At 37.4% G+C, this 24090-nt stretch overlaps 3 protein-coding genes across 6 annotated transcripts in view; all 3 read right to left on the bottom strand.

The window, feature by feature from the left end:
• Positions 1 to 280: 280 nt before the first annotated feature.
• On the bottom strand, positions 281 to 6497 carry LOC310880998 (MICOS complex subunit MIC27-like). The gene is made up of 3 exons (XM_083797661.1): positions 6377 to 6497; positions 5262 to 5418; positions 281 to 3537 (listed from the first exon to the last, which is right to left on the bottom strand). Exons 1-3 carry the CDS (start codon positions 6404 to 6406, stop codon positions 3440 to 3442), a joined length of 285 nt encoding a protein of 94 aa, XP_083653787.1. The 5' UTR covers positions 6407 to 6497; the 3' UTR covers positions 281 to 3439.
• APOOL (apolipoprotein O like) lies at positions 6423 to 12698 on the bottom strand (the record flags this gene model as incomplete). The annotated part of the gene is made up of 7 exons (XM_083796916.1): positions 6423 to 6527; positions 7435 to 7526; positions 8683 to 8781; positions 9722 to 9776; positions 11335 to 11454; positions 12036 to 12137; positions 12693 to 12698. The coding sequence occupies 7 exons, from the start codon at positions 12696 to 12698 to the stop codon at positions 6423 to 6425; spliced, it is 579 nt and encodes a 192-aa protein (XP_083653042.1).
• The window catches only part of LOC310880990 (connector enhancer of kinase suppressor of ras 2-like), a 186830-nt gene continuing 174163 nt past the window's right edge, over positions 11424 to 24090 (bottom strand). For all 4 annotated transcript variants that reach the window (XM_083797611.1, XM_083797608.1, XM_083797609.1 and 1 more), the window contains exons 24-27: positions 16390 to 24024; positions 13545 to 13596; positions 12036 to 12137; positions 11424 to 11454 (exon numbers count right to left, since the gene is read on the bottom strand). In XM_083797611.1, the coding sequence (XP_083653737.1) occupies positions 23809 to 24024 (216 nt within the window). In that variant the 3' untranslated portion in view covers positions 11424 to 11454; positions 12036 to 12137; positions 13545 to 13596; positions 16390 to 23808. The remainder of the gene's footprint in view (positions 11455 to 12035; positions 12138 to 13544; positions 13597 to 16389; positions 24025 to 24090) is intronic.

Here is a 24090-nt window from a genome sequence, read left to right on the forward strand (position 1 = left end):
AAGAAATTATCAAGAAAAGATGATGGAAGCACTTCTCAAAATTTAACACACACGCACAAACAACTGAATACTGTGTATTAGTATGTCCTGCACATTGCTTTGACGATTTGTCCCAGGAATGCATGTTTCAGCACTTCACAGATGAAGTTATTTTCTTCCGAGCATTGGTGACACGGGTGTGACTTAGTCATGTTTATCAATTAACATTTACAATGTACTTTAAAGAAAAGGAACAGAATATTTGCTCTACAATTGAGGAAACACATGGAAGTTAAACTTAATGTTTAAAAGCATCTTATCACCTTTTATTTTCAGGTGCTTCACAATGATATCACAAAGTAAAGTACCACAATTGGTTTTATGTAAATAAAGAAAAAAAATAATCAACAAATTGCAAATCTCTATGTAATTAATAAAATAAATCTGAAATAAAAGAGCATGCATTAATTTAAAAATATTTATAAATTATTATCATGTGACTCAGTTCTTTAAAAGACGGACTTTTCAAAAATATATCATTTACATCATATAAAAAATAGAATGTATATTCTTACTTCTATTGTGGTACTGTCTAATTCTAATATGACAGAAACTATCAAACTTTTACGTTAAGCTGTAAGTTTAAGTTACTATGTATCATTAAAAGTGTTTTTAGTAAAAAGTAATAAAACCACATTTTCCAATACATCTTTTCAGGTGTACCTATGTTAATTTTTCATTGTTTAACAGGTTTCACACAGAATATGAACACCACAAGCAGACTGCGAGGAACATGTATTTGAAATTAGGACCCAAAAGCATGGCAAAACATACATTTGAATTTGCATTTTTAAAGCCATTGTGCAGCACCTTTACCATAATTAATACAGAGGCGTGGCTACAATTCCTTCTAGTTATCTGGAACAAGCCATATAAAATGTGGAACTCCAGATCTGAAGAGGGTTGACATCTTTTCACAGTTGACAAACAAACACTTTTCAGAAGAATGAGTAACGAATATTTACAGTCATCATTCCAATACAAAACCAAGTTAGTAATCTGATTTGGGCTGCTTTCCTTCTAGCAAATATATTCCAAATTTCCCTGTAATAATCTGCATCTTTTTTTTGCCACCTCTGGAAATTTTTCTCATGTGTCTCATAGACAGACAAATAACTCCAACAGAAGTTTATGTGAGTAAATAACTATTATGATCTATTATTTTCCAGGTTTTACTAACATATTCCACTACTAATCTATCTATTTTCCAGGATACAGAAACACCAATGGTGTTTCTGAAAGGAGACAACACATCCAGCCAGGATGCAAAGCTTTTCACTTTTTTGTCCTGTTTTCTTTGGCTGCAGATCCTCTGTGGCTGTATTTGAGTGCAGAAACCCAAGCCACTAATTTTAATCCCAGGCTTTTGACTGTGGGATATTGAACAAAAACTCTTGATAGAAAACAAACAAACAAACAAAATCACTGTCTCACGTAGAAGACAATGTGGAACAGAGAAATCCCAGAGAACCTGGGGGGGGGGGGGGGGGGGGGAATCAACGGGGAAGCTTTTTGCACTCTGTCTATGCCTGCTCCTTAACAGCTATCTAAGGGAGCTTCTTCCCCTGCTCCCAGAAAACTAATTCCTATGCAAGGGTTCCCTCTGCGTCCTGAAAAATGTCACCACAGTAAACAATGCGAATCTGCATCATCTCTTACCTTTCCTGTTGACTTCTTGTGTTAGCACATCACTTGAAGGACGTAAGTTAGAATTTAAATAGAATCTAGGTGTAGAGCAGATGGTTTTGCCTTTTTTTAATCCAGAATCTGACCAAGGGGCCAGAGATGGAGATAGATAATATCTGCCATCCAGTCTTGCACTTGAAAATGACCATCTCTTCATCACTTTCATTTCCTGCCTTATGTCTTCAAATGCTTCCCTGAAAATGGCATATGAAACCAGCCATCTAATTTTTCTACTGCTCTCTCTGTGATGGAACACCGTATGCATCTTGTCCGGTTCTGTGAAGACTGACTTAATATCCTCTGATTGCTGCCTGAACTCTGACAGTTTCCTGGGCCTTAAGAAGTGACTAAAGAAACAAAACACATGACATTCTAACCCAGGTGTCTCAAGCAAGTTTAACTAATTGAAATCTTCTTTTTTAAACCCCACATTTACTGACTTTACTTTGTGTTGGACTCTGTATAGGCCCAAATTTGGATTCCAAAATAACAGATATACTTATCTGTTTCTGAACCACCACAAAAGCCTTATTTATGCTTTTGCTCATTCAGCATTTGGGCTTTGTGCACATCCCATCACGCAATATCCCCTCAGTACTTTTGCTAGTTCCACAGTAACACTAGGAACACTGTTTGCCTGTATTAAATCACCTCCCTTTGCAGTAGCAGCCTGAGAAGAAGAAATCAGGTTGTGAAACCTATTCTTATTGAGAACAGGAACAACTATCCCTTCATACCCCAGTGCTGAAAATATGTTCATTTGAGCAGTGCTTCTTTGGGGTTTAAGACTTCCAACCAAACCATCTGTCTGCATAGCGGTGTTCTCACTTTCTGTTCTCACTGCCTACTACTTCATCGTTTTTACAGATTTGTCAGCACTTTTAACCACTTATGCATTTCTTACTTTAAACCTGCAAACTATAGCAGGTTTCCATTTCCTAAACATTGCTAATTCACTCTATATAAACTGAAGCAGTACCATTCTCATGGATTAAACAATTTGCATACAGTTCTTCAAAATATTAGAAGCAGGCAGAAACTAATGCGTAGTCTATGATGTTTTAGAGATCAATTGTGTGCTTCCCAACTTAAGTGACATTTAAACACAAAACAAGCATGCAAGACAAGAAGTTCAGTTTCCATTTACCTTTGTGAAAGAGGCAAACAACAACAAACGACTTTGCAATGAAAAGAAGTGACTTGTTTATACAAGCATTAGAGATAACGCTAATCATATGATAAAACAACTAATTTTTTAAGGCTACTCAGACCAATAAGAATTTGCACTTCATTCCAGAGCTGAAAGTGAAAAAGAAACAAAGACGCCTCTCTAACCCCATCCATCACATTCTTCTATCAGTGAAAATCTGAGCTCAAGTATAGAAATACGTTTACATTTTCAAATCTCCTTTGTGAAATGTCATTTATTAACAAGTTTGGCACAGAGAAACCTCACTGTGAGAAGACACTGACAAATCTCATTTTCTCAGTGTCACACTAGTAACACTGAATACGAGTGAATTCTCACTGCTCATTGGAAGTGAGAAACTAAATATTCATTAAACAGAATCACGTGAGTAAATAATACAAACTGGGATATAAGAAAATACCTGATTAAATTATACCTCACAGAGCATGAGTCACAAGGATCATTCCTTCCCTTCTTCCCTCCCCCTTATCTGTAATACTTTGCGAAGATTTATAAGCAGACATCTTAGCTTCTTGTACTGTACATATCCACATCTTCTGGGCTGGACTGACCATGGTCCATAAGTTTTGGGTCAGGTTTAAATTTTGTCGTCTTCCCTGTTCCTGTTGGAAACATGAAAGAAACATATTAACAAAATATATTAAATAATTTTTTGAGCTCTAGAAAAAAAGCTTATTGACACATTTTGAGAATTACTGAATTATTAAGCTCTTATGAATGACCAAAACCACACGTATTCTGGTTAAAACTGTGAAAGTGTCACAGACCGATGAAGTAACGGCTGGCAGAGGGGTTGGACTAGATGATCTTCAGAGGCCCCTTCCAACCTCAGCCTTTCTGTGATTCTGTAATGTTGTAATTATTAGCATACAACAGCAGATGGAATCCCTGAACACCACAGGGTGAGAGAAGAATTAGTGATGCTTTGCCCTACAGATAGAAAGGAAGGGAAAGCTTAAGATGTGGAAGAAGTCTTGATTCTTTCTGCCCATACTGCTCCCAGGAGCACAGCCGACCCCCCAGCACAGCTGAATCTTCCCTGAAGCTGCTGCACAGCTGCTCACAGCCAGGGGGTAAGGATTCCAAATGAAGAAAAACACACTTACATAGTTTCACTTTATGACTTCAAAAAGACTAAGATTAGTAAAATGCGTAGCCCTCACACTCAACCTGAATGTCAAGGCACAAACACTGACACATTTACTGATACTGTCATTATGGAGGATCTTTGTGTATATAATGCCAGGTTTATCTAGGACTGTGCCACTTAACACTGCTCCACATCTTTTCCAGCTACATGATCAGTTGGTTTAACAAACGGCGCTATGTTCCCCTAAAAACTTTGCCTTGTTTGGACAAATGAAAATAGAGCTCACTGACAAACCAGATTAATTTAGGGAACGTCTGTATTAGGGATGTGAACTAATTCCAACTGTGAAAGAGATCTAAAACAGCTTTAGATCAAAACATTCCACAAACTAAATGAGAAAAAATGAAGGGGCAAAGCAAAGAAAAATGTGATTGTATTAATGGTGAAAAGAAAGGGAAAGAATAATCCAAATATATTCTCTTTGCTTTCCAGAAAAAAAGCATTCTTGTAAAGAGCACAACAGAAAGAAGCAAGCATGTCAAGTAAAATTTTCAACCCACCCTTACAAAATCTGACAATATTTTGAAGTAAGTTCAATTCTACTTTAATAGGCAATTCTACTGCTATTACTCTTAGCAACTGGCCTATCAAAATACTTGTACATTAAATATGCTGTGACATGTTCTCATCAATTATCCCAGGCACTCAAGATGCATGGGAAGCACCACTGCAGAAAACTAGCAAAATAAAATCCAGTGCTTCATCTGTCATTTACATATTCCTCTTTTACCAACATCTGAAGATAAAGAACACAGAAAAATGAGCATTAATTCAAATTAGTTGTTTTCACAAATAAAAACCCAGCAATAATCCCTAAATTCTGGCATAGAAAGATAATGTAAAGTAGGTATTTTAGAGAAGTACTTGATGACATGATCTCATTGCTAGCAATATGGTCCACACCGTATGGAATGAAAGAAAACATTACTAAGGAAGAACAAAAAATATATAATAATTTTCAAACTCTGACAGGTTCCACAGTGAGAAAATTATCTCCCTGAGGCTGTGATATAGTTATTAAATGATTCTGTCTTTAATATATTTTCAAGAATAATGCACTATGACAGCCTGTTCCATTTTAAAGCAAGAGTAACTACAAAACAAATCCAAGGAATTTGGAACCTGCCTCGGATTTGCATGTTGTAACTGAGATTACAGTTTGAATTTTTAATTCACCTGATGAAGGCACCGGATCTTTAGTACTCCAAGACTCTACTGGAGAAGATTCTGTTCTATTAAATGATCTTGACTCAATAGCAGATTCAGGTTTTGTATTAGAAATTTCTTTCTTTTTCTTATCTTCTTGTGTAACTGATTTTGACTCTTGCTGCAGCTGTGAACCAAACATGAATAAAATGCTTAATACATTACTGCAAAATTAAGTTATCTGAAAGCTTATCTTTTATTAAATTATTTTCAGATATGAGATCATACAATGACATACAGCTGGTAATATTAGTCAGTTGCGTACAGTGGATACAGCTGTAAAACAAAAACAAACATAAAGAAACCTGCATAAAACCTCCCCCCAGTTCAGATACCATAACTTCAAATTCACATGTAAGCAATTTCATGAGTGCATACTTCAGTCTGATACTGTTTATACTTGAGACCCTCAAATTACTTCACAATGAAGTCACTGTTTTTTAGATATTATATAATATTTATAGATATTATAATATTTAGATCTTACAGAACACTTACTACCCTTAGTTAACAGAAGATAGAAAGACAATATCTCCCTAGTAACATAAAGTAATAGGTTATTCTATGGAGAAGATAATGTCAAATTTTCCATATGCAATAGATCAATATAAAGAGGATAATGACCATTTATTCACTATGGCTGCAACAAGAACAGGACAAGAAAAAAAATAAGCTCAATCCAAGACAAACACAATTTAAATCACAGGGTAATTTAAAGAGACTTCCTGAAAGGACTGTGGAATTACCTTCACTGATATGTTTAAAAGCAAATTAATCATATCTGTGCTAATTCTATGTATCTTCTCTATCTTAAATTCAGTGGTCTCCTTAGGACCAAACCTTGAAACAGAATGGGTTAACTTTGCCAAGCTCAAAATGAGCTCTAAGAGAAACTCACTCTTCTCTTGTGCATCTGTGCTTGTGGAAGCATACAGAGGATCTGAGTGTCTATTGGTCTGAAAGGTGTAACAAATCTTACATCAACTAAACACTGAAATTACAAAAATATGAGAAGGGTTTTTGCGCCTCCCTTAACGCTATCAGTAATCTTACTGATTATACTTATCAGCACAATGGTACTTGACCTTCTCATTTACTTTTTTCTCCCTTTGCATTTATGAGTTATGGTCATTACTTCAGAAAGTCTACCTTGGAGACATCCTCCTTTTTTGCCCACAGTGATCGTACCGCCCCATAGATTTGATGGCTTGCAGAAAACACCTTTTTCCCTGTTACCTATTTAAAAAAAACAAAAACAACCCGCAATTTAAAAACAGCTCTAACCATTCGAATGCAACACATCTTATTTCGATGAGAACATGCTCAACACCATACTGAGTTAAGACATATTGTAACCATCTGCTTTTCAAAATCTAGTCCCTATTTCTCTTACGTCAAGCAAATCCTAAATAGCATTTACATTGCTATTAGAAATCCACAGGAAGCATTCATATATATACATATCTATTCAAAATAAAGATATATACATCTACTCCAAATAAAATCAAAACCCTGTCAGAGAACAGTGTTCTGTAAATGTTAGCACAATAGACTGGAACACCAGCTTTAAAGGAATCCAGACTTGTCTCACTATTTTGGACGTGATCAAAGACAGTAATACAAAAGGGAAAAAAACTTCAAAAGATGACCTGGCCCATGGAAGCAAACAATTCTTTGCTTTAAAATGTCCAAATCCTTCAGTCTTTCACATTTTAGAAAAGTAATTTATAATACTGCATTGAATAAAGGGAAATGTTAGAATTGTTCTGTAGATAAAGAGTATTTCACAGTGCAACCACAAAAAAATGTGCTGAAGCATAATGTAAGCAGACAGGAAACAAGGACTTAGCTTCCCGAGCTAGGTTATGATGTACAGTGTAGCATTCCTATTCATTTCTGAGTCTTCCAACCCTGACATGTAAGTTTTAAAACAATGAGTCAAGGAAGTCTCCCAAAGACTCTGGAGAAACTGTAATCCTCATTGATTTGTATATAAGAAAAACAAACAAACAAATGAAAACTCTTAGCAGTTTAGTAATATAAGGGTGCCCAAAGACTGACACTTAAATCAAGTGAAACTGTAATGCTGTGACTAAATTCACTGTTAATTCAATATTGAATATTAAAACACGAGGAAACTTACCTTAGCAATTAGTACTGACTGAGCTGGGTAGCAAACTGAAATTCCTAAAGTAGTAAGTCCCAATGGATAAGCAATTTTCTTAAATCTAGAACCTGTGTAAACCCAAATATTTCAAATAATTAGACACTAAGGTAACATAAAGCTAAGTGGTAGTATCAATTAAACATAATTGTTTAACCCCTAACTATTGTTTGTATCCAATTTATCCCCACTATGGCAGAAGGAGGGAATGCAGAAAGTGATTACAGTTCAGTAAACTGCCAGGTTTGCAAGAAAGAACTGGTACTCTCAAAGTAGGTTTCCTGAATGAGAAGCAATCCCAGACCAGATTTTCCAAAACCGCGAAAAATGAGATGAATGTCTGTGTCAGTTAGGAGCTGCAGTGGTTCTTCAGTAGTTCCATGCACGCTCTCTCAAGGACGCAGACTGTATGTAGAATTTGGAGAAGGCAGGAACCTGGAAACTTGGGCCTCTTTATTCCAACGTCAGAATGGCTGGGCCATTCTCAGGAGTTTCTGTTTGCTGACAAGAAGAGAAGCCCTGATAGCAGATTCTTAAATCCTTTTTTTTTTTTTTTTTAAATGCCCGTCCACTGAAAAGCAATAGGGATACAATAAGAATCCCTTTAGTAATCTGCCAAAATCTTGATGAACTCATTTGCTTTGCAAAATATTCAGAAAACACATGTGCACTCAGATATTATAGATGAACATTTTCTGAGCAGTATTTTCTAGCAGGATAAGTATTATTCCTTTAATATTTATCTTGAAAAAAGAGGATGCTTTAAGTCTGAAATTCCCCTTTTAACTTCAAAGTTGCTAAAGTCTTGCCTCCTGATATATATTCTCTCATACCTGGTAGCCAAATGCCAACAATCTGTAGTATGTACTTCTCTTTAGATTCTCTTTGTTTTCACTATACTCAACAATCTTACTTATTAATTTGTCTCCAAATTCCTTCCCATACACACACACATTGAAAACCAATAATGAACAAACTCAAATCAAGTGAATTGCTGTCAATTCCACCATCAAAACCGGCTACATAATCCTGCTCTAGTGGGTCTCAGTCAGCATCTTAAAGAAACATTTAATGATGCCCTGTGAATTTATCAGGAAGGATTTTATTTAAGTACTAGTTAGGTTTTTCCTCAATTTCAGAAAAATTTTTTGACCATTAAAATTAGTACATGCTAAATATTCAACACATCAATGATGAAAATAAGCAAAACCAAAACCCCAATCCTACCTTTTCTAGCCAGCACTATACCAGCTAGGCCTGATATTGTAATTATGCCAACTTTGGGAAGAAATTCTGGTGGTGGATTCTTCAGGTAAACATAAGCATCTTAGGAAAAAAAAAAATACAGTAATCCAACATTACTCTTTATCTTTTAATTCCAACTTAGGAAATAAAGGTGGAAGTACAATTATAAATATCCAAAACTGAAAACATTCCAACACTGGAGTTTGTGTTAACGAATGAAGATGCCTTATTTTCTAGATGCACAATCTGAAGTCTGTGTTAGCCAGGACCAGAATCCCAGTCCTCAAAGCACAGCAGGAAACTCAGCAATTTTCCTCCTTAGGTACTTGATGTTTTATAAAATGCTAGTCCTTAAGAAACAAAAAGGAAAACAGCTTTAAGTTGGGATTTTACTGTGAGCTAATACAGATTAATTAAGACAATAAATATTTTTGAATTTCCCAGTATATAACTGTTACAGAAAATTACTCTTATCTGTAGTTTCAGACTTGTGCAATTATTTAACTCTATACTCAAAAGTTTACAAATTAAAATAAGAGTTAGCACGGCCTATGTGCTACCTACTCGAGAGTCACTCCCTTCCTCAAACTTCAAAAAACATTCTGCAGAGAGCAAGGCAACAGGAGATGTTCTCTGTACCTTCTCTCATCACAATCACAATAAAATCTAATGTTTTGACAGTCCACACAAAATTCTAAATCTGCAAAAATAATATATCACAAGATCTCAAAACATGGAAAAAAACAAAGGAATAAGAAAAATCAAAGGAATAAGAAATACTACTTAGTTGGTTGATTCTCTCACTTGAGGACAGAAGTGAAACTCCACAGTGATATAATGAATTAGCAGTGGCTCTAGTAACCTTTTTTTACACCTCTCAAAATCTCAAAAATATCCCAGCGCAGTCTCCTTCCATCCCTTTTTTTCCTCTTTAAGTACAATTTACTGTTTTGACCGATTTTCTAAGTTGCTAGAAGAATCAACAGAAAATGTTCAGTTCAGAACTATGTGACAGGCCTACCTTTCCCAAACTGAATTGAATCCATTATTCCATTTTTAACACACAAAAAAGCATCCTATAAAAAAGTAAAATAAAATAAACGTCAATACTTTGCAAAAGTAGACGTTTTCAGTACAGAACTAGCCAGTAGGTACATAAGGCTCAAAACAGTGAGATAAACAAACAATGTAACTTTTCAAAAAAAAAAAAAACAAACAAAAAACCCAATAGAACAGATTAGTGAACTTCTAGAGTAGTTATATTGAGACTATTCTGTTTGACTACCAAACTTGTATTTTTTAAAAACTTCCATCCATATGTAATTAAACAATTTCTCTTTAATATAATGAGAGCATTTTCAAAATTAACATCTTTGTGTTTAACCAACAAGACTGTAGTGCAGCAAAACATCTGGACGCCACCTGTGTAACATAAGAAAACTCAATTATAAAATACAATCTCCTCTTTCCCTGCTTTATTGGATAACTTTCTCTGACTTTGTCTTTTAGATTGTGAAAATGGTGCTCAGTTTCACTGAAGATATGCAATATTCATTTGGTTTAAGAAGTGCACTCAACTAGTTTGCATTACTCCTTTCAAATCAGTCAACCTAATTACAAGTTCTTCTTTATCCTGTTATTAGTATATTTGTCCTCAGATTGCTACACAAATCAAGTAAGTACATGTTCTTTATGAGACTAATAAAAAAGAATCATGAGTTTTATCACTGAAAAAGTATTTGTAGTAACACTGAATTTGTGCCACCAGAGGTCCCTGCTAGTCAACCTCTGACACTTCGCAATTAAGAGCATGGAAAAGTTTGATGCAGACTTATAACTAACTGGTTTCAGTTATGTAGTCACTAACAGAATTTTCAGAGACCAATGGAAGTGGAATTGACAGAAAATACACATACACATTTTGGTTTCTATCTTTTTCTGCTCAGGTCTATTTTGTTTGTAATAGGAAAATACAAGCATAACATTTCATATATTAACAGCAGTCAGGGTAAAAAGCTGCCATTGACTAGCAATCAAGAGAACGGTGACAGGTATCACATCTTCTTCTGTGACTAGAATATTCAGTAATAGAGTTGTGACATATTTTTGACGAACAGTTAGTAATATCCTGCTTTAGCTGTAATACTGGATTCACTCAGTCTGTCTTTCCTAAAGTACCTGAATCAGGTCTTTTAACCCGTCCTTTGAAAGCAGCAATCTCTCTCCATGGAGACTCTACCTGGGATTTCAGAATCCCAAATGCAACAGAGTTATGCTGGCAAGAAGTAACCTATGTAATTCTTGCTGCAGAGTCAAGCAATAGGTATTTCTGAACTTGACACTGTGGGTTGGTCTAGATCCACTTGAGTATTGACTGAAAGGGACCTACTTGATCTCCCTGCCTTTTGATTCGGAAAACAGGGAGAATGCACAGGTTCCCTCTTAAAAGAACAGTAGAGAACAATGAGAGAAGGGTTCATTTTTGCATCCTAAATTACAGGTCTTTCCTAATACAAGAAACTGAGAAAAAAAAAAGAAACACAAAAAAACCACAGTTAAGTATGATGTTGTTTGAAGGTTTTAGTCCAGTGCTGTCAGAAATTATAGGAAACCTTGGATGCAGGTACTTCTTACCTTACACCATCCAATGTAGCGGCCAGTTGCCTGTCTTACTGAAGAGAATTGCTTCTGCAGGTGACCAGGCTGTTCTTCAATGTATTTCAATTTCAGAAGTGGTGAGCTGTAAATTGGAAGCTGGAAAGAAAAGCATAACTGGACTGCAGGGAGGCTGTTTCGTACACTGACTAGTATTTATTTACACTGAATAGTGTTTTTCAAGACCACAAATCTTTAGTCTTCCAATTACAGCAATGTCTGCATATTAAAGCATGCTCTTTTTGCATTACACAAGTGTGACTACAGGTTAATTCTTCAGCAATAAAAACAGGAAGTATTGTACAGGTTCCAAGAAGTAGAATTACTGAGTATGATAAAAATATATTTTATTCATAAAAAGCATAAGCCAGAAGAGTTGTAAGATGCATGTAATTTATTGCTAGAAACTGTACAAGAGGAAAAGACTTACGAGCAAGTATTATACTCTTTTACTTTATCTGGCTTCAGTCTGTAAATAACGTAATAATCAAAATGAGATAAAACCTCACTAACTTACTCTCTTCATGTTTTATTTGTGCTGTAGAGGCCAATTATTTAGGAGGTAATGTATAGTATCACGTAACACTCAAGTATGTATTTTATTTACTGGGTAATAAAAATCAGTGGAAAGATATTTGTAGATTTGTCTAGCATTCTTTTCAAGAACGACAAACTCTTACTTGATTTGGCTTCACCAGCTGACTTTTGGGTTCCTTTTCTGTTGCTGCGTATACAGTACATGCAAATGGTAGACCAGAAGAAACAGCTGCCAGCTTTACCACCTGAGACAGATGAAAAAAGGGAGTCAATGTAGAAATAAAAACTTCACTCCAATACAATCTGAATTTTACTATAGTATTGTGCTTGATCAAATATGGGATTAAATTAGTCACTTTCAAAATCTTTTTAAAATGGCACACTTTCAAAAACCTCCCCATATTACAAACACTTTTTGAAATACCAATGGTAAAGAAAAAGCCAGGAATCACCCAGAACAACAGTTCTATCTAAAACACGGGGGAGGATTTTACGATCAACGCAACTTTAATGCTTTCGTCATTCATTATGATAAATTAATTTCTAATCTAGTCAATGTATAAGTACTCCAAGACAATGAATGACCTTTTTATTTCAGCAAAAAACACCTCAATTTTATTTACAGGAATTCCCCATGATGTCAGCCAATATGTCATCTCCTTTCCAAGTCAGAGAACGGTTCAACTATTGTCTGTTTGGAAAAACTGCATGTCAACAATAAGCAAAAATACAATGCAATAACGGGAATAAAGAACTGTCTGCTTAACCTTTCAAATCATGTCACTTGCAATGCAATTTACCGACATTAAGCTTGGTCATGATAGCTTCAAGTCTACTTAGAACATTAAAGTTGGAAAAAAATAGCTTATGTTACACAAAGCTTAAATTCAAATACAGCTTCATATGAACTTTTTTTTTTTTTTTAACCTCACTGCCTTAACTTTCCAATTGGAGGTGCACTAAGCACGCTGCCATACGCTGACTGCGGAGCACTCACCGCTGCCATCTCACCACACCCCCGGCAACCCCAGAACGTCCCCAGGAGGCCCTGGGGATGCTCAGGAGCTACCCTAGCACTGGAAACCCCCAGGATGCAGCAAATAGGTGGAAGAGGATGGCAATAGTCACAGCATGAACCAATTAACACAATAACTGTCCTTGAGATAATATTGCAGAGAGCAAAACGACACAGCCTACAGAAGATGCTCCATGGAGGTACAACAGTCCTCAAGGAAAGGCCTGGCTTTTATATCATTAAACTATTTCAGATGTACTGTAATTCGGATAACCTATTTCAGTACAAGGTGGTACCAAGCCAGCATACCAATTTTCAGTAGATACAAGAAGGAAAGTACAATTTAAAAGTGAGAAAGCACAAAAAAGTTATGTTGGTCACTTAAACCTGATTAAGTTGTTTTAGCACTACAAACTCTGCTGCGACTTTCTAAGTGTAACACAGGAAGACAAAATGTGAATGCTGAACGCAGTCCAATTCCTGACTGACACTAATTGCTTTACTTTTGGGTGCCTGAAGGCAAATGCATAAATGTTTAAAAATTAGCTCTACTACCTAATGCTTCTGTTGGCAAAACCACTCCAAGAAGGTTTCACTCTTTTCCATGGAAGTCACAAAGAACCGAGGAGAACTTCACCTACATTCACTGGGCTTCACTACGGTGAGTTATCCTCTTCTTTGTTGAATGACTACATATATTAAAAAGACGTAAGTTAGCTAAGGTATTTTTAATTTATTATGAATTTCTTAAAAATATTTTATTAAAATAAGATAATTTACCTATGATATCTTCAAGACATTATAGAGAACTAAGAAACTACAGGATCATGTAGTCCTATCAGAGGCTAGGAAAGAAAAAAAAACGTCTGCAGGCTGTAAACCTGCTGGAATTGCACAGTCAATCAGTAAAGCAACTCCAGAATTTCTGTCAATTACAGATTCAAAACAACAAAAAAAACTCCCACTAATAAACTTGGGAAATATTTGAATTTGCATTTAAAAAAACAAAATTGAAAGAGTTTAACTCAACATCTGCTCTGCATTTTAATAATAGTTCTTCTGTTATCTGAATTAATGCTCTGACCTAAGCCCTATGAAAATAATAGAAGAAAATCACTCAGTCCCTCATGGCAACAGATCTAAACACCAGAAGTTATAAAAACCATGAGCCCAGATGACACTTTCTGGAGATAAATTCAACATGAAGATAGATCTAAACATCATCAGAATTACAGATATCACCAGTTACACGCCTTCATGCCCTAGATAGGAAAAAAAGGAAAAAACAAGCAAACAAACAAACAAAAAAAAGTGAATGGTAATGGTCAAAAGATTTCCTGTGATCCTCCTACCATGCTGCAACGCATACCAATAACTTGTTTCTTCACAGGTATAAAAAGCCCATCAGCTGGTTCAAAGCACTAAACTGCACAACCTAATAGACATGGCACTGTTTTTCCATGAGAAGACTGAAGAGCAATTATTTGCTGATGAAATATATGCTATGATGAAAAATATGCTCTCTAGCAGAACATTGTTACAGCTATGCATTTTAGTAGTAGAACTAGAGTAAAACTGATCAAAATATAGCAATAAAGCTGTCAAATGCATCTGGATAATTTTGGCTTTAAGTCTCTGTACATTTCAAACAGTCTACTTCAAAGTGTTAGAATCTTATCAAAGATCAAAAATACATTTTGTATTAAAAAAAGCTAAAAAGCTTCATCACTATAAAGAACTCCCTATCTTCAACTCAAAAGATGCAGAATACAAATGAAAGGCCAGTAAAACCACACATTCCATTTATGCTGATCTCCCAGACATAAGTAGTTTCTCACTGAAATTCCACAAATGCACAGTTCTGCTTCAAGAATTGGTGCACAAACAAGGGAACTTCTCCTGAAGGTAGGAGCAAACTTCCAAATGACCAGAGGAAATCAAATAAGGGGGCTATATGCAAAAGCCTGATGCATGTGTCTATCTTACGTATGCCTTCTCTGTCACAAAACCAGAATCTACTAGCCAGATTAAAATGAGATTAAAATTTTAGCAGCTGCTTTATGCCACATTTTCATTGGAGAGGTGTTATTAAACGAATGTTAGGCATGGGCTTATAGTTTTCTGCTATCACTTAGATGTCTTGATTTGGAGCAGAAGACTGTCTCTGATCCTTTTTATTTTTCACAGAAGTTACTCGAGACAGGAAGATCATAAGAAGCTTTAGTTCATATATGTATTTATTTGCAAGTCTCTAAAGACAACTACAAAAAACTCACACAGGTGCAACAAAGTGTCCTTCCACTTCAACTCAACTTACTTAAACTCTGGATTTGTTTTTGATCTTTGTCTGGCAGAGGGTAACCCATGGAGAGGGAAAACAACGACAATGGAAATCTATTATTTTTTTCATAGTAATTAACAACACACAAATTCATGTCACTTATCCTAAGGTACTGAATCATTCAAATCTATGTACTCAACAATATTACTTCAGGATCACCAACCATATGGTGAAGCCAAATGGTTTCCTTTTTCAGGTACAGCCTAAGGTAAAAGGCTCCGTTTCCATTCTCTCGGCTGTCCTCCTTTGCATCACGTCTTTCCCTGCAGACATGCATGCATTGTAAACACTTTGTAGAAGTGTGAAGATTCACGTGTGAGCACCCTATTCCTCAACTGGACTGTGAAGACTGGAAAACCCGCGTACATATTTGAGAGAAAGCCTTGATCTCTACAGGCACATTTTGTCCTGTTAAAACACACTCTATTATCCACAATTAAAAACAGTTTAGGTACTTGGGACCAAGTTAGTTTGTAACAGCAAGCTTCAGTGATGTACTACCCTTACAATTTTAGTAACAAGCAAGTATCCTGACGATATTTCACCTCTTGAATAAGGAGCGGAAGGCATCTCAGAAAGCCACAGGTAGACGGAGAACGGCCAGAAGAGAAATACTCCTTTTATTCCCTAGGCACAACGCACCAGCTCTGCAGCCAGCTCTTTCTGGCACCCGTTCCGTAACGGAGAAGCGCGATGCCGAGGCCTCCTGACTCCCACTGCCCCTTCACCTCAGCTGCCCCGCGCCCCAGCCTCCTGCTCCCACCCCCGGAGAGGAGAAGCCGCGCAGGCAGCGCCAAGGCCCGCACGGGGCCACACGAGCGGCACGGCGGCCTGCCCGCAGCACACCCCGCGGCCTCCCCCTGCGCCTCCCCGGCCAAGCGGCGCCCGACCCGTGCAGCCTCCGGCGCGTCCCGGGGCTGCGGCTGGGGCCGCCTCCTCCTGGCCGGGAGCGGCGCCGCTGGCGAAAGCGGCGCGGGGCCGGCGGGGAGCGCTCTGCCGGGAGCCCTCGAAGGCCGCAGGAGACCCCGGGGTGCCCTTAAGTTTCTCCCCCGGGCCGCGGGTGCCTCCCGGCGGACAGCGGGGAGACCCGGACCCGGGGAGCCGCCGCGGCGGCGCCCTCCCCCCGCCAGGCGGCACTCACCTTGGTCGCCATCTTAGCGACAGCCCCTGGCGGCCGCGGGGCGGGCCGGGCTCTCGGACGCGGCCCCGGGCTCCTCCCGCGCCGGGCGGGGCACCGCGGCCCCTGAGGCGGCAGAGGCCCGGGAGCGAGCTGGCGACGTGCCGAGCAGCCGGGGCGATGGAGGCTGCGCGGCTGCTGCCACCTGCGGTGCTCCCTCAGCGGCGCTCGCTGTGCCGGGTCGTGGCCGGGCCCGTAGCGCCTTGAGCGCCCAGACAGCCGAGCAGCGAAGGCGTCGGGCCTGTGGCGAGCTGATAACCGAGCTGTGTCTCTGCCACCGTTACGTCCTCTGGCTGCGGGAAACGTTCTGGGTCAGGGTGTATGGTCACTGATACTGCTGCAGTCCCAAAGCACAAATCCCAAGTGTCCCCATTTAAAAACATGAGAGAAAAAAACCGTGGAAACTGCATTTGCTTTAACCAAGGAAACATAAAACGATTTTCTCAGGACTGTTCAGGTGAAGTAGCCACGGTTCGTCGTTCAAACAGCTGGAAGACGTGAGCCCAAGTGAGGGAGTGCATCAGCTGCTGCCCGCATTGGACCCAGGCCTGAGGCCTGACTTTGATTACTCTTTTTCTAATTACACTTATTACAGAACACAAACACTAAAACATCGCAAGCAGAAAATTTAAGTGCAGATAATTCAGTTTATTGAAGTCCAAATTTACAACTCAAGTTTACAACTTTTTTTTCCCCAAAACAAAAGCTTTGTTTGAATTTAGGAAGAATAAATGTTCTTTTTAATAATGTACAGACTATATCTCTTAAATAAGTTAATATCTTTGAAAAAAGAGCAATATGTTCCTTTTTTAATGTTGCAGTGCAACTTACAACTTACACGTCTGTGCAATGTACCATGAGGTATATGCCCAGTGAGCAACACACAGTGAAGTTTTCCATTCATAAATTTTCATTGTAGACACACAAAAAGTTAACAAGTTAATTCTGTGATAGAAAAAACGCAGCCAGTTACAGTAATTCACACAGAACTCATCTGAAAAGAGGAAAAAAAAGAAACCTAACATTCACTGCCTATATAAACTATTGGATCATCTCTCAACATAGATGAGTATAAAATTAAAAATACTGTTGTGAAACTGAAGAAATACTGTATTATCCAGGGGTTGAAACCTAGTTTACCTGTATTAGTCCAGTTAGAGCAGTTACTTTTCTATCTCTGTAGCATCAGTGAGCTGAGGGACTTTACCACAGTACTGGTAGAGCATCTGCTCATAAAAGCGCTTAAGCAAGATGGTAACTGGAGAAAAGTTGCAGAATGTCGGAAACTGTGATATAACTCAGACATTTTCCCTGGCATAGACAGATGGTTCACCGTGACCTCTCAGTTCATCTCACAGTTGATTAGAAAAACAAGGCTGAAACATGGAAGATTACTAGTATTTGAAGTTTTGACACTTCAAACTTTTCAAGATGGCTCTTACTAAAAATACTTATTTTTCATAATGACATAAAACATATATTTACTTTAGAAAGAATCAACCACAACATAATTTTGTGATAAATAACAGTTCTGCCTCTAATACATATATACATACTGCTTGTAAACAAAAAATGCCCACAGGTCATGGAGTCTCCATGATTTTTATACAAGGCGCTATAGATTTTTTTTTTGTTATTGAAAACAGTCCTAGTGAAAGTTTGGTTTATAACCTCCTATTGCTACAGAAACAGTAAGAATGTTTATATTTACAAAGAAACAAAGACCATGGAGACCCCATATCATTATTTGCTAAAGACTTTAAGTTAGCGGGGTTTTCAAAATACACATTATCAGCAAGTTCAGATTTAATTAACAGTACAGGTTGAACACCATCTACTGCTTTGGTATTTCAACCCCTGAATATACAAAGACATTACTACAGCCTACTTCACAGTTTAATGCAAGTAAAGTGCAAGCCATAGTACAAGGGTGTCATACATTTTCATACATGTAAGCATTATCTAAAAAAGGCTCTCTATACAAGTTTTATTAGCTACTTTAGTAAACTAGACAGAAGTCACCTATGGCCCAGCAATTAATGGTCTTGCAAGGATATTTTCTTTGTAATACAGTATGTGTCAAATGTAAAAAGTTTATTAATACTAGTGCATTTCTCCTATATCCTAACCTGTTCCCATTTCAGATTTTTAAGTTGAAATCCTTGTTTCTCAATAAAACAGAAGTCTTAACTGGTACCTTAACTGGTAAGGTCTTACTGTTAGTTTAGCCAGTGAACAAGATTTGTTAAGACATTTGCTTTGTGGTTGCTAGTGAAAAAATGCAATAGAGCAAATATGTATAATGTGGTATACTTGTTTAATCTGCAGCATTCAGACAGATGCATTTACAGTTAGTAAAAAGATCTGTATTGATACCCTCACCAATGCCTGAGAATGAGTAATATTCTAGAAATGTGAGGACAGAAGCCAGCAGGTTTGACCTTTCTGGTCAAACAGCAGTTTGTTGACATATTTCTTCAGCATTGCTTTCTTTCAAATACTGCTCATACAGCGGCATTAATGCATACAGTAAAATCCCTAATTGTCACGTTAAACACTTGTAAGCGTGATAAAAATAAACATGTTTTGTTTGTCTGGCCTGCAGTAAGATGAATATGGTTCTTGAAAACAATGATGGGCAGTATCTTCCTGAAAAAAATCTATACTTTTATTAAGACTAGGTCCCAGTAGTATATCAGCGCTCTCTCAAAAAAAAAAAAAAAAAAAAAAGTGCCTGAGGTGCCTGTTCTATTAATAGTCAAAGTAAAGCCTCAGTAAAGGTCAACAGTAAAATTCTACAAATTTTAGTGAAGCTTAGCAATTCCCTCTGTGAAGTAACCCTTTTGAAGGTACCTTTGCTATAGTCTTCACCAAACTTTGAATTGAAGAATAATTAATTTGGCCTGGAAAGTTGTAATTGCTGATGACAGTAAAAATAAAGCTAAGTTGCCACATACATCTAGCAATTCTCTGTGACACTCATTTTTTTTCCTTGAAAAAAACAAGTGGTGCAGCAGATTTCTAGCTTAAAAGATAGCAGACTGTGTCTGAACATTAACTGACTGATCATATTCAGAATTCCCTGCTTGGAAAAGGTATCAAATCTCATTCTCCAATATAGTTTAGTAGCAATTGATTAGTTTCTCCTTATGGTGCTAAAATGTAAAGTGCTTATGACGTGTTTGAGAAAGCAGAGCTGTATCAGAAGCTGATGAAACAGTAGGGTAGTTTTTGCCAATGAAGTAAAGCAGCTTGCTTTGGGGAGGGTAAAGACCCCAGGTCTAATGCAGGCTGATTTCTGTGAGGGGAAATGTACTCCTACCTGTGCTGCCCCCAAGCATGGAGCCAGTATTCTCTCAGCTTTGTTTTTATTAAAGGATTTGTACATACAGACTGATGAGAACCTCCTCCTCCTCCTTTGACTACTTCTTGTTCATAACAATTAGAGTAAGTGTCTGGAAGCTGTCACCTGAAATCTATGAAAACAAGAAAAAAGCCTCAGCTTTCTGAGGAAGTGATACAGAGATAGCTACTAAGATATTTTTTAACAATCAAAGAATTCAGTGAATACAGAATAGTGTATTAAAAAAGGAGGGGGATCAGTAGTTTAGGGGGAGCATTAATTCAGTTTTATATACCTGGTGAACTACCTTAATAATTTCAGCTGCATTGTACAGTGTTAGAGTACCTTTTGGACGAGGAGAATTTGACTTATTTGAATTTGGTGCATGGATTTTAAATACAATATCTATATTGCACTTTGCATTTCAGTTACTTCAGCAAAGAGCAAAATACTAATTCATGACTATGAGAATTTCAACACAGATGAACCCATGACACTGAAAGATTTAAAAAATAATCTGACCAACAGTATGATCTCTCAATTTTTTGTCATTTACTCCTATTTCAGAAGTATGTTTTTTTTATTACTTTAGTGAACACTGAGAAATTAATATTGAGATTCCATCTGTTTTCCTTACTATTTGTGTTATTTTTGAAAAACATCTTCCTAATGATGTTTGCCACTTTCAGCTGTATCTATAAGTAGCATTTTAGAAAAGAAATAGCTGGTTTCATTGTTTACTAAGGACTACTGAACAAGCTCAGCAGGGAATTGCCATTTCTCTTGAGTTGCTATACAGTAGCATTTGAAATTCTTTTTGAAAACTATTTTAAAATTATATAAATCTGTTTAATATGAAAGCACAGATCATCTTCTGGGTTTGAAATGAAAGGCAAGTTTAAATTTCTTTATGAATATAGAAAATTTAATCCATTTAATTCTGTGTCTATCTATCACTGCTTGCACATACAGTATGAACTGGTTTATAAATGGATTCTATAATTTACCGTTCTGCTTGTTTCACTGCATAATATTTCTCCCACACTGTATGAAGGATAGCATTACAAATAGTGAAATACATCTTTTAGAGATCTTCTAGGGAAAAAAAATTGGACAAATTCCCTCTATTAATGCTTCTGCTATTCAGTTGTACAGTAACTACAATGTTCACATAGTAGATACATTTAAATTGAGTTTTACATTTTGCATGAATACACAACTCCAATCTTGGTGAAACCTGTGGTGACAAATTGTCCTCTATTTCCTGTATGTTTTTTATTATCTCAGGTGCTTAGAAGATTAAGTGTATGCTTAATATTCAAGCAAAACAGGTACAATGTGATCCTGGTCCACTCTGATGCATGCATTTAAGGAGCCATTGTCTTCAGTGATTCTTAATTACATAGTCAATTTGCTAAAGCAGGTAAAATATGCCTTCATGTTGTATGTTCTATCCAAATGTTGTGATGTATTTGTTACAATCATGCTGTGACTCAACTGCTTGTGTGATGTAAAGAACTCAAAACAGCTGTCAAGTAATAATACATCCTTACTCTAATGCCTTTTACTGTTATAGGCTACTACTGCTTCCACTCTGGTTCCAATAAATGCCAGTGGAAATGAGAATAAACCAAATCTGAGTTGTGTTTCTCCAGCTGCTGTATTGGGTCTACATCACAAAGTTTGGCAGCAGACAGGCTGCACGGGTGACCTTTATGAGAACAGAGCAGGGGCTGCCCTCACGTCAGACAGAGAGAGCCCTTTCTAGTCAGCTCAGAAATGGACCCTCCCTTGATCAAAGAAGAACCCACCAGCCAAGCTGGCGCTGCCTCTGTCATTAGTACTTAAGAAAGGATGAAATTGCTGTGCAGCAGCTGTGAGAGAGAGAAGTGAGAAAAATATAAGAGAAACAGCTCTGCAGACACCAATACAAAAGGAGGAGGAGGATGGGGATATTCTCAAGGTGCCAGAGCAGAGATTCCCCTGCAGCCCGTGGAGAGGACCATGGTGAAGCAGGCTGTCCCTCTGCAGCCCGCAGAGGACTGCACTGGAGCAGCAGGTGGATATGCCCTGAAGGAGGCTGCAGCCTGAGGGCAGCCTGAGAGCAGGAGGTCTGGCAGGAACTGGGGACTGTGAGGGACCTGTGCTGGAGCGGTGTGCTCCTGAAGGACTGCACCCCATAGAAAGGACCCGTGCTGGAGGAGTTCTGGAAGAACTGCAGCCTGTGGGAAGGACCCACACTGGAAGCTCACTAAGGACTGTATCCTGTGGGAGTTACACCATGCTGGAGCAGGGGAATATAGTGTGAGGAGGAAGGAGTGGCATAGATGGAGTGTTACGGACTGACCACATCCCCGTGCTGCACAGAATTGGAAGAGATGCAAGAGTCAGGAAGGAAGGAAGGAGTGAAGTTGAGCCTAGGTAGAAGGAAGTCAGTGTGGGTGATTTTAGCTTTGTCTTTGTTTCTCATTAACCTTCTCTATTTTTAATCAACAACAACAAAAAAATAATTTTCCACAAGCTGAGTCTGTTTTTGGCTTTGTGAATACTTAAATCTCTTCCTGGATACTAGGACTTTGAGATAATATTTTTGCCCATATTATATTGAATTGTATGAATTTTTCAATTCTTGACATATGAGAGACAATTAGGTTTATATTGTGAAAAATTATCAGTGAATACCTGTGTTTAAGTCAGATGATATTAACTGAATTCACAACTCCTTTGTTGTGCTTTCTAGAAATATTCTAGCAAGCACAAAGAAAATTGTGAATGTGTGTTGGAAAATTAAGTTCAGTAACATTCAGAGCAATCTTTTTTTTTTTTTTTTTTCTTCAAGAATACAAGTATTTTCTCCAAAATCTGATTCTTAGAAATCATTCTCATCCAGGCAAGGAAGTGAAATACATGACGTGATGTGCGTGTGTTCTCAAATCCAATCAATACAGATTGGTTTTCTAGTGATGTACTGAATAACTTCACTCACTTGCTGATGTACTACTAACAGTTAAAAATTATTGCCGGACATGATATAATTTTGAATAATTTACTTAGCTCTATATGCCAGTCTATTACAGAACTTAATTGATTAGTTCAGGATTTTTTTTTTTTACTAAATTCTCACCCTTGAAGCATCAGAACTTTTTTGAATTTTGTGACTCACATGCGTCACTTAAATTCACAGTGAAGAAAGTATGAAAACCTGCAGTATGTGCCATATTCAGTGCAGACGTTTTTCTTCCACCATGAAATATTTCAAATTATGTTAAAATCAGCATAAGTTGCAGCATTAGTGAACAACCGACATAGTTCTACTCATATCTTAACTTCTCTGTGCCACACCTGCTCGCTTATTTTCATTCATTTTAAAGGCAGGCACAGTACTTTACAAACACAGTATCTAATGGCATGTACAGTATGCCCATAGGGCCAGATTGGGATCTATTTGCTAGATGTACAGTGTACATTTTAAGGCACACTATAGGGATTGAGTTTACTTTTTGATAACTCTGTCCTTTTATTTGCAAAGATGGTCACTACCTGGAAATGTAGAAAAATAATCGTTCATCTCTAAGAGCATCCAATGTATTTGTGTTTTTATTTTGCATTTTTCTCAAGAAAAATGTGTGAAAATGTTAACTTCAGGGCATTTAGAAAGTAAATATCAACTACTGTGTTACATTTTATATACATAGATATATGTTTATGTATATCTAAATATATAAAATGATTGTAGGAGCTCATACTAGAAGCTTAGTTTCAGTACAGTACTTTAAATACACTGGTGTTTGTTTTCAGTTACACTTCTGCACTGCTTCTTTCTAATGCAGAGCTTGATACGGACACCGGTTGATAATAGCAAACAAAAAATTTGTAAAGAATATTATTGTCTTATCATGCAATGTAGTAGGCATCCTGTGGCACTATTCTCTTATCCAACTTATTTACAGTACTGCTGAGTACATTACTTATAAATATTACAGTGTTTGTCTTATTGGATTTTTCACGGCACCCAGCAGTTATTCATGATACAAGTCCTGTCACACGTGAGTTTCAATGAATGAATGTGTATGTGTCAGCATTGGTGCTGAGGTTGCAAGTTCAGAGGCTCCATTTTGTGATTTCAAAGCAGCACTGTACTCACAAATGTCCAGGAAAAACTCATAGTTCTTTAGTTTCCAATCTTTAAACTTCTTTGATGTTAAGTTGGGATCATCCAGCAGGCTGTTGATAACTGTGAGGTCCCCTTCCTTTGCCTATCAAATTCCAGAAAGACACAGTACATGTCAAAATGAAACGTATGCCACTCTTTGTATCTTGGC

Source organism: Anser anser (assembly GCF_964211835.1).
Source record: "Anser anser genome assembly, chromosome: 13".
Lineage (NCBI taxonomy): Eukaryota > Metazoa > Chordata > Aves > Anseriformes > Anatidae > Anser > Anser anser.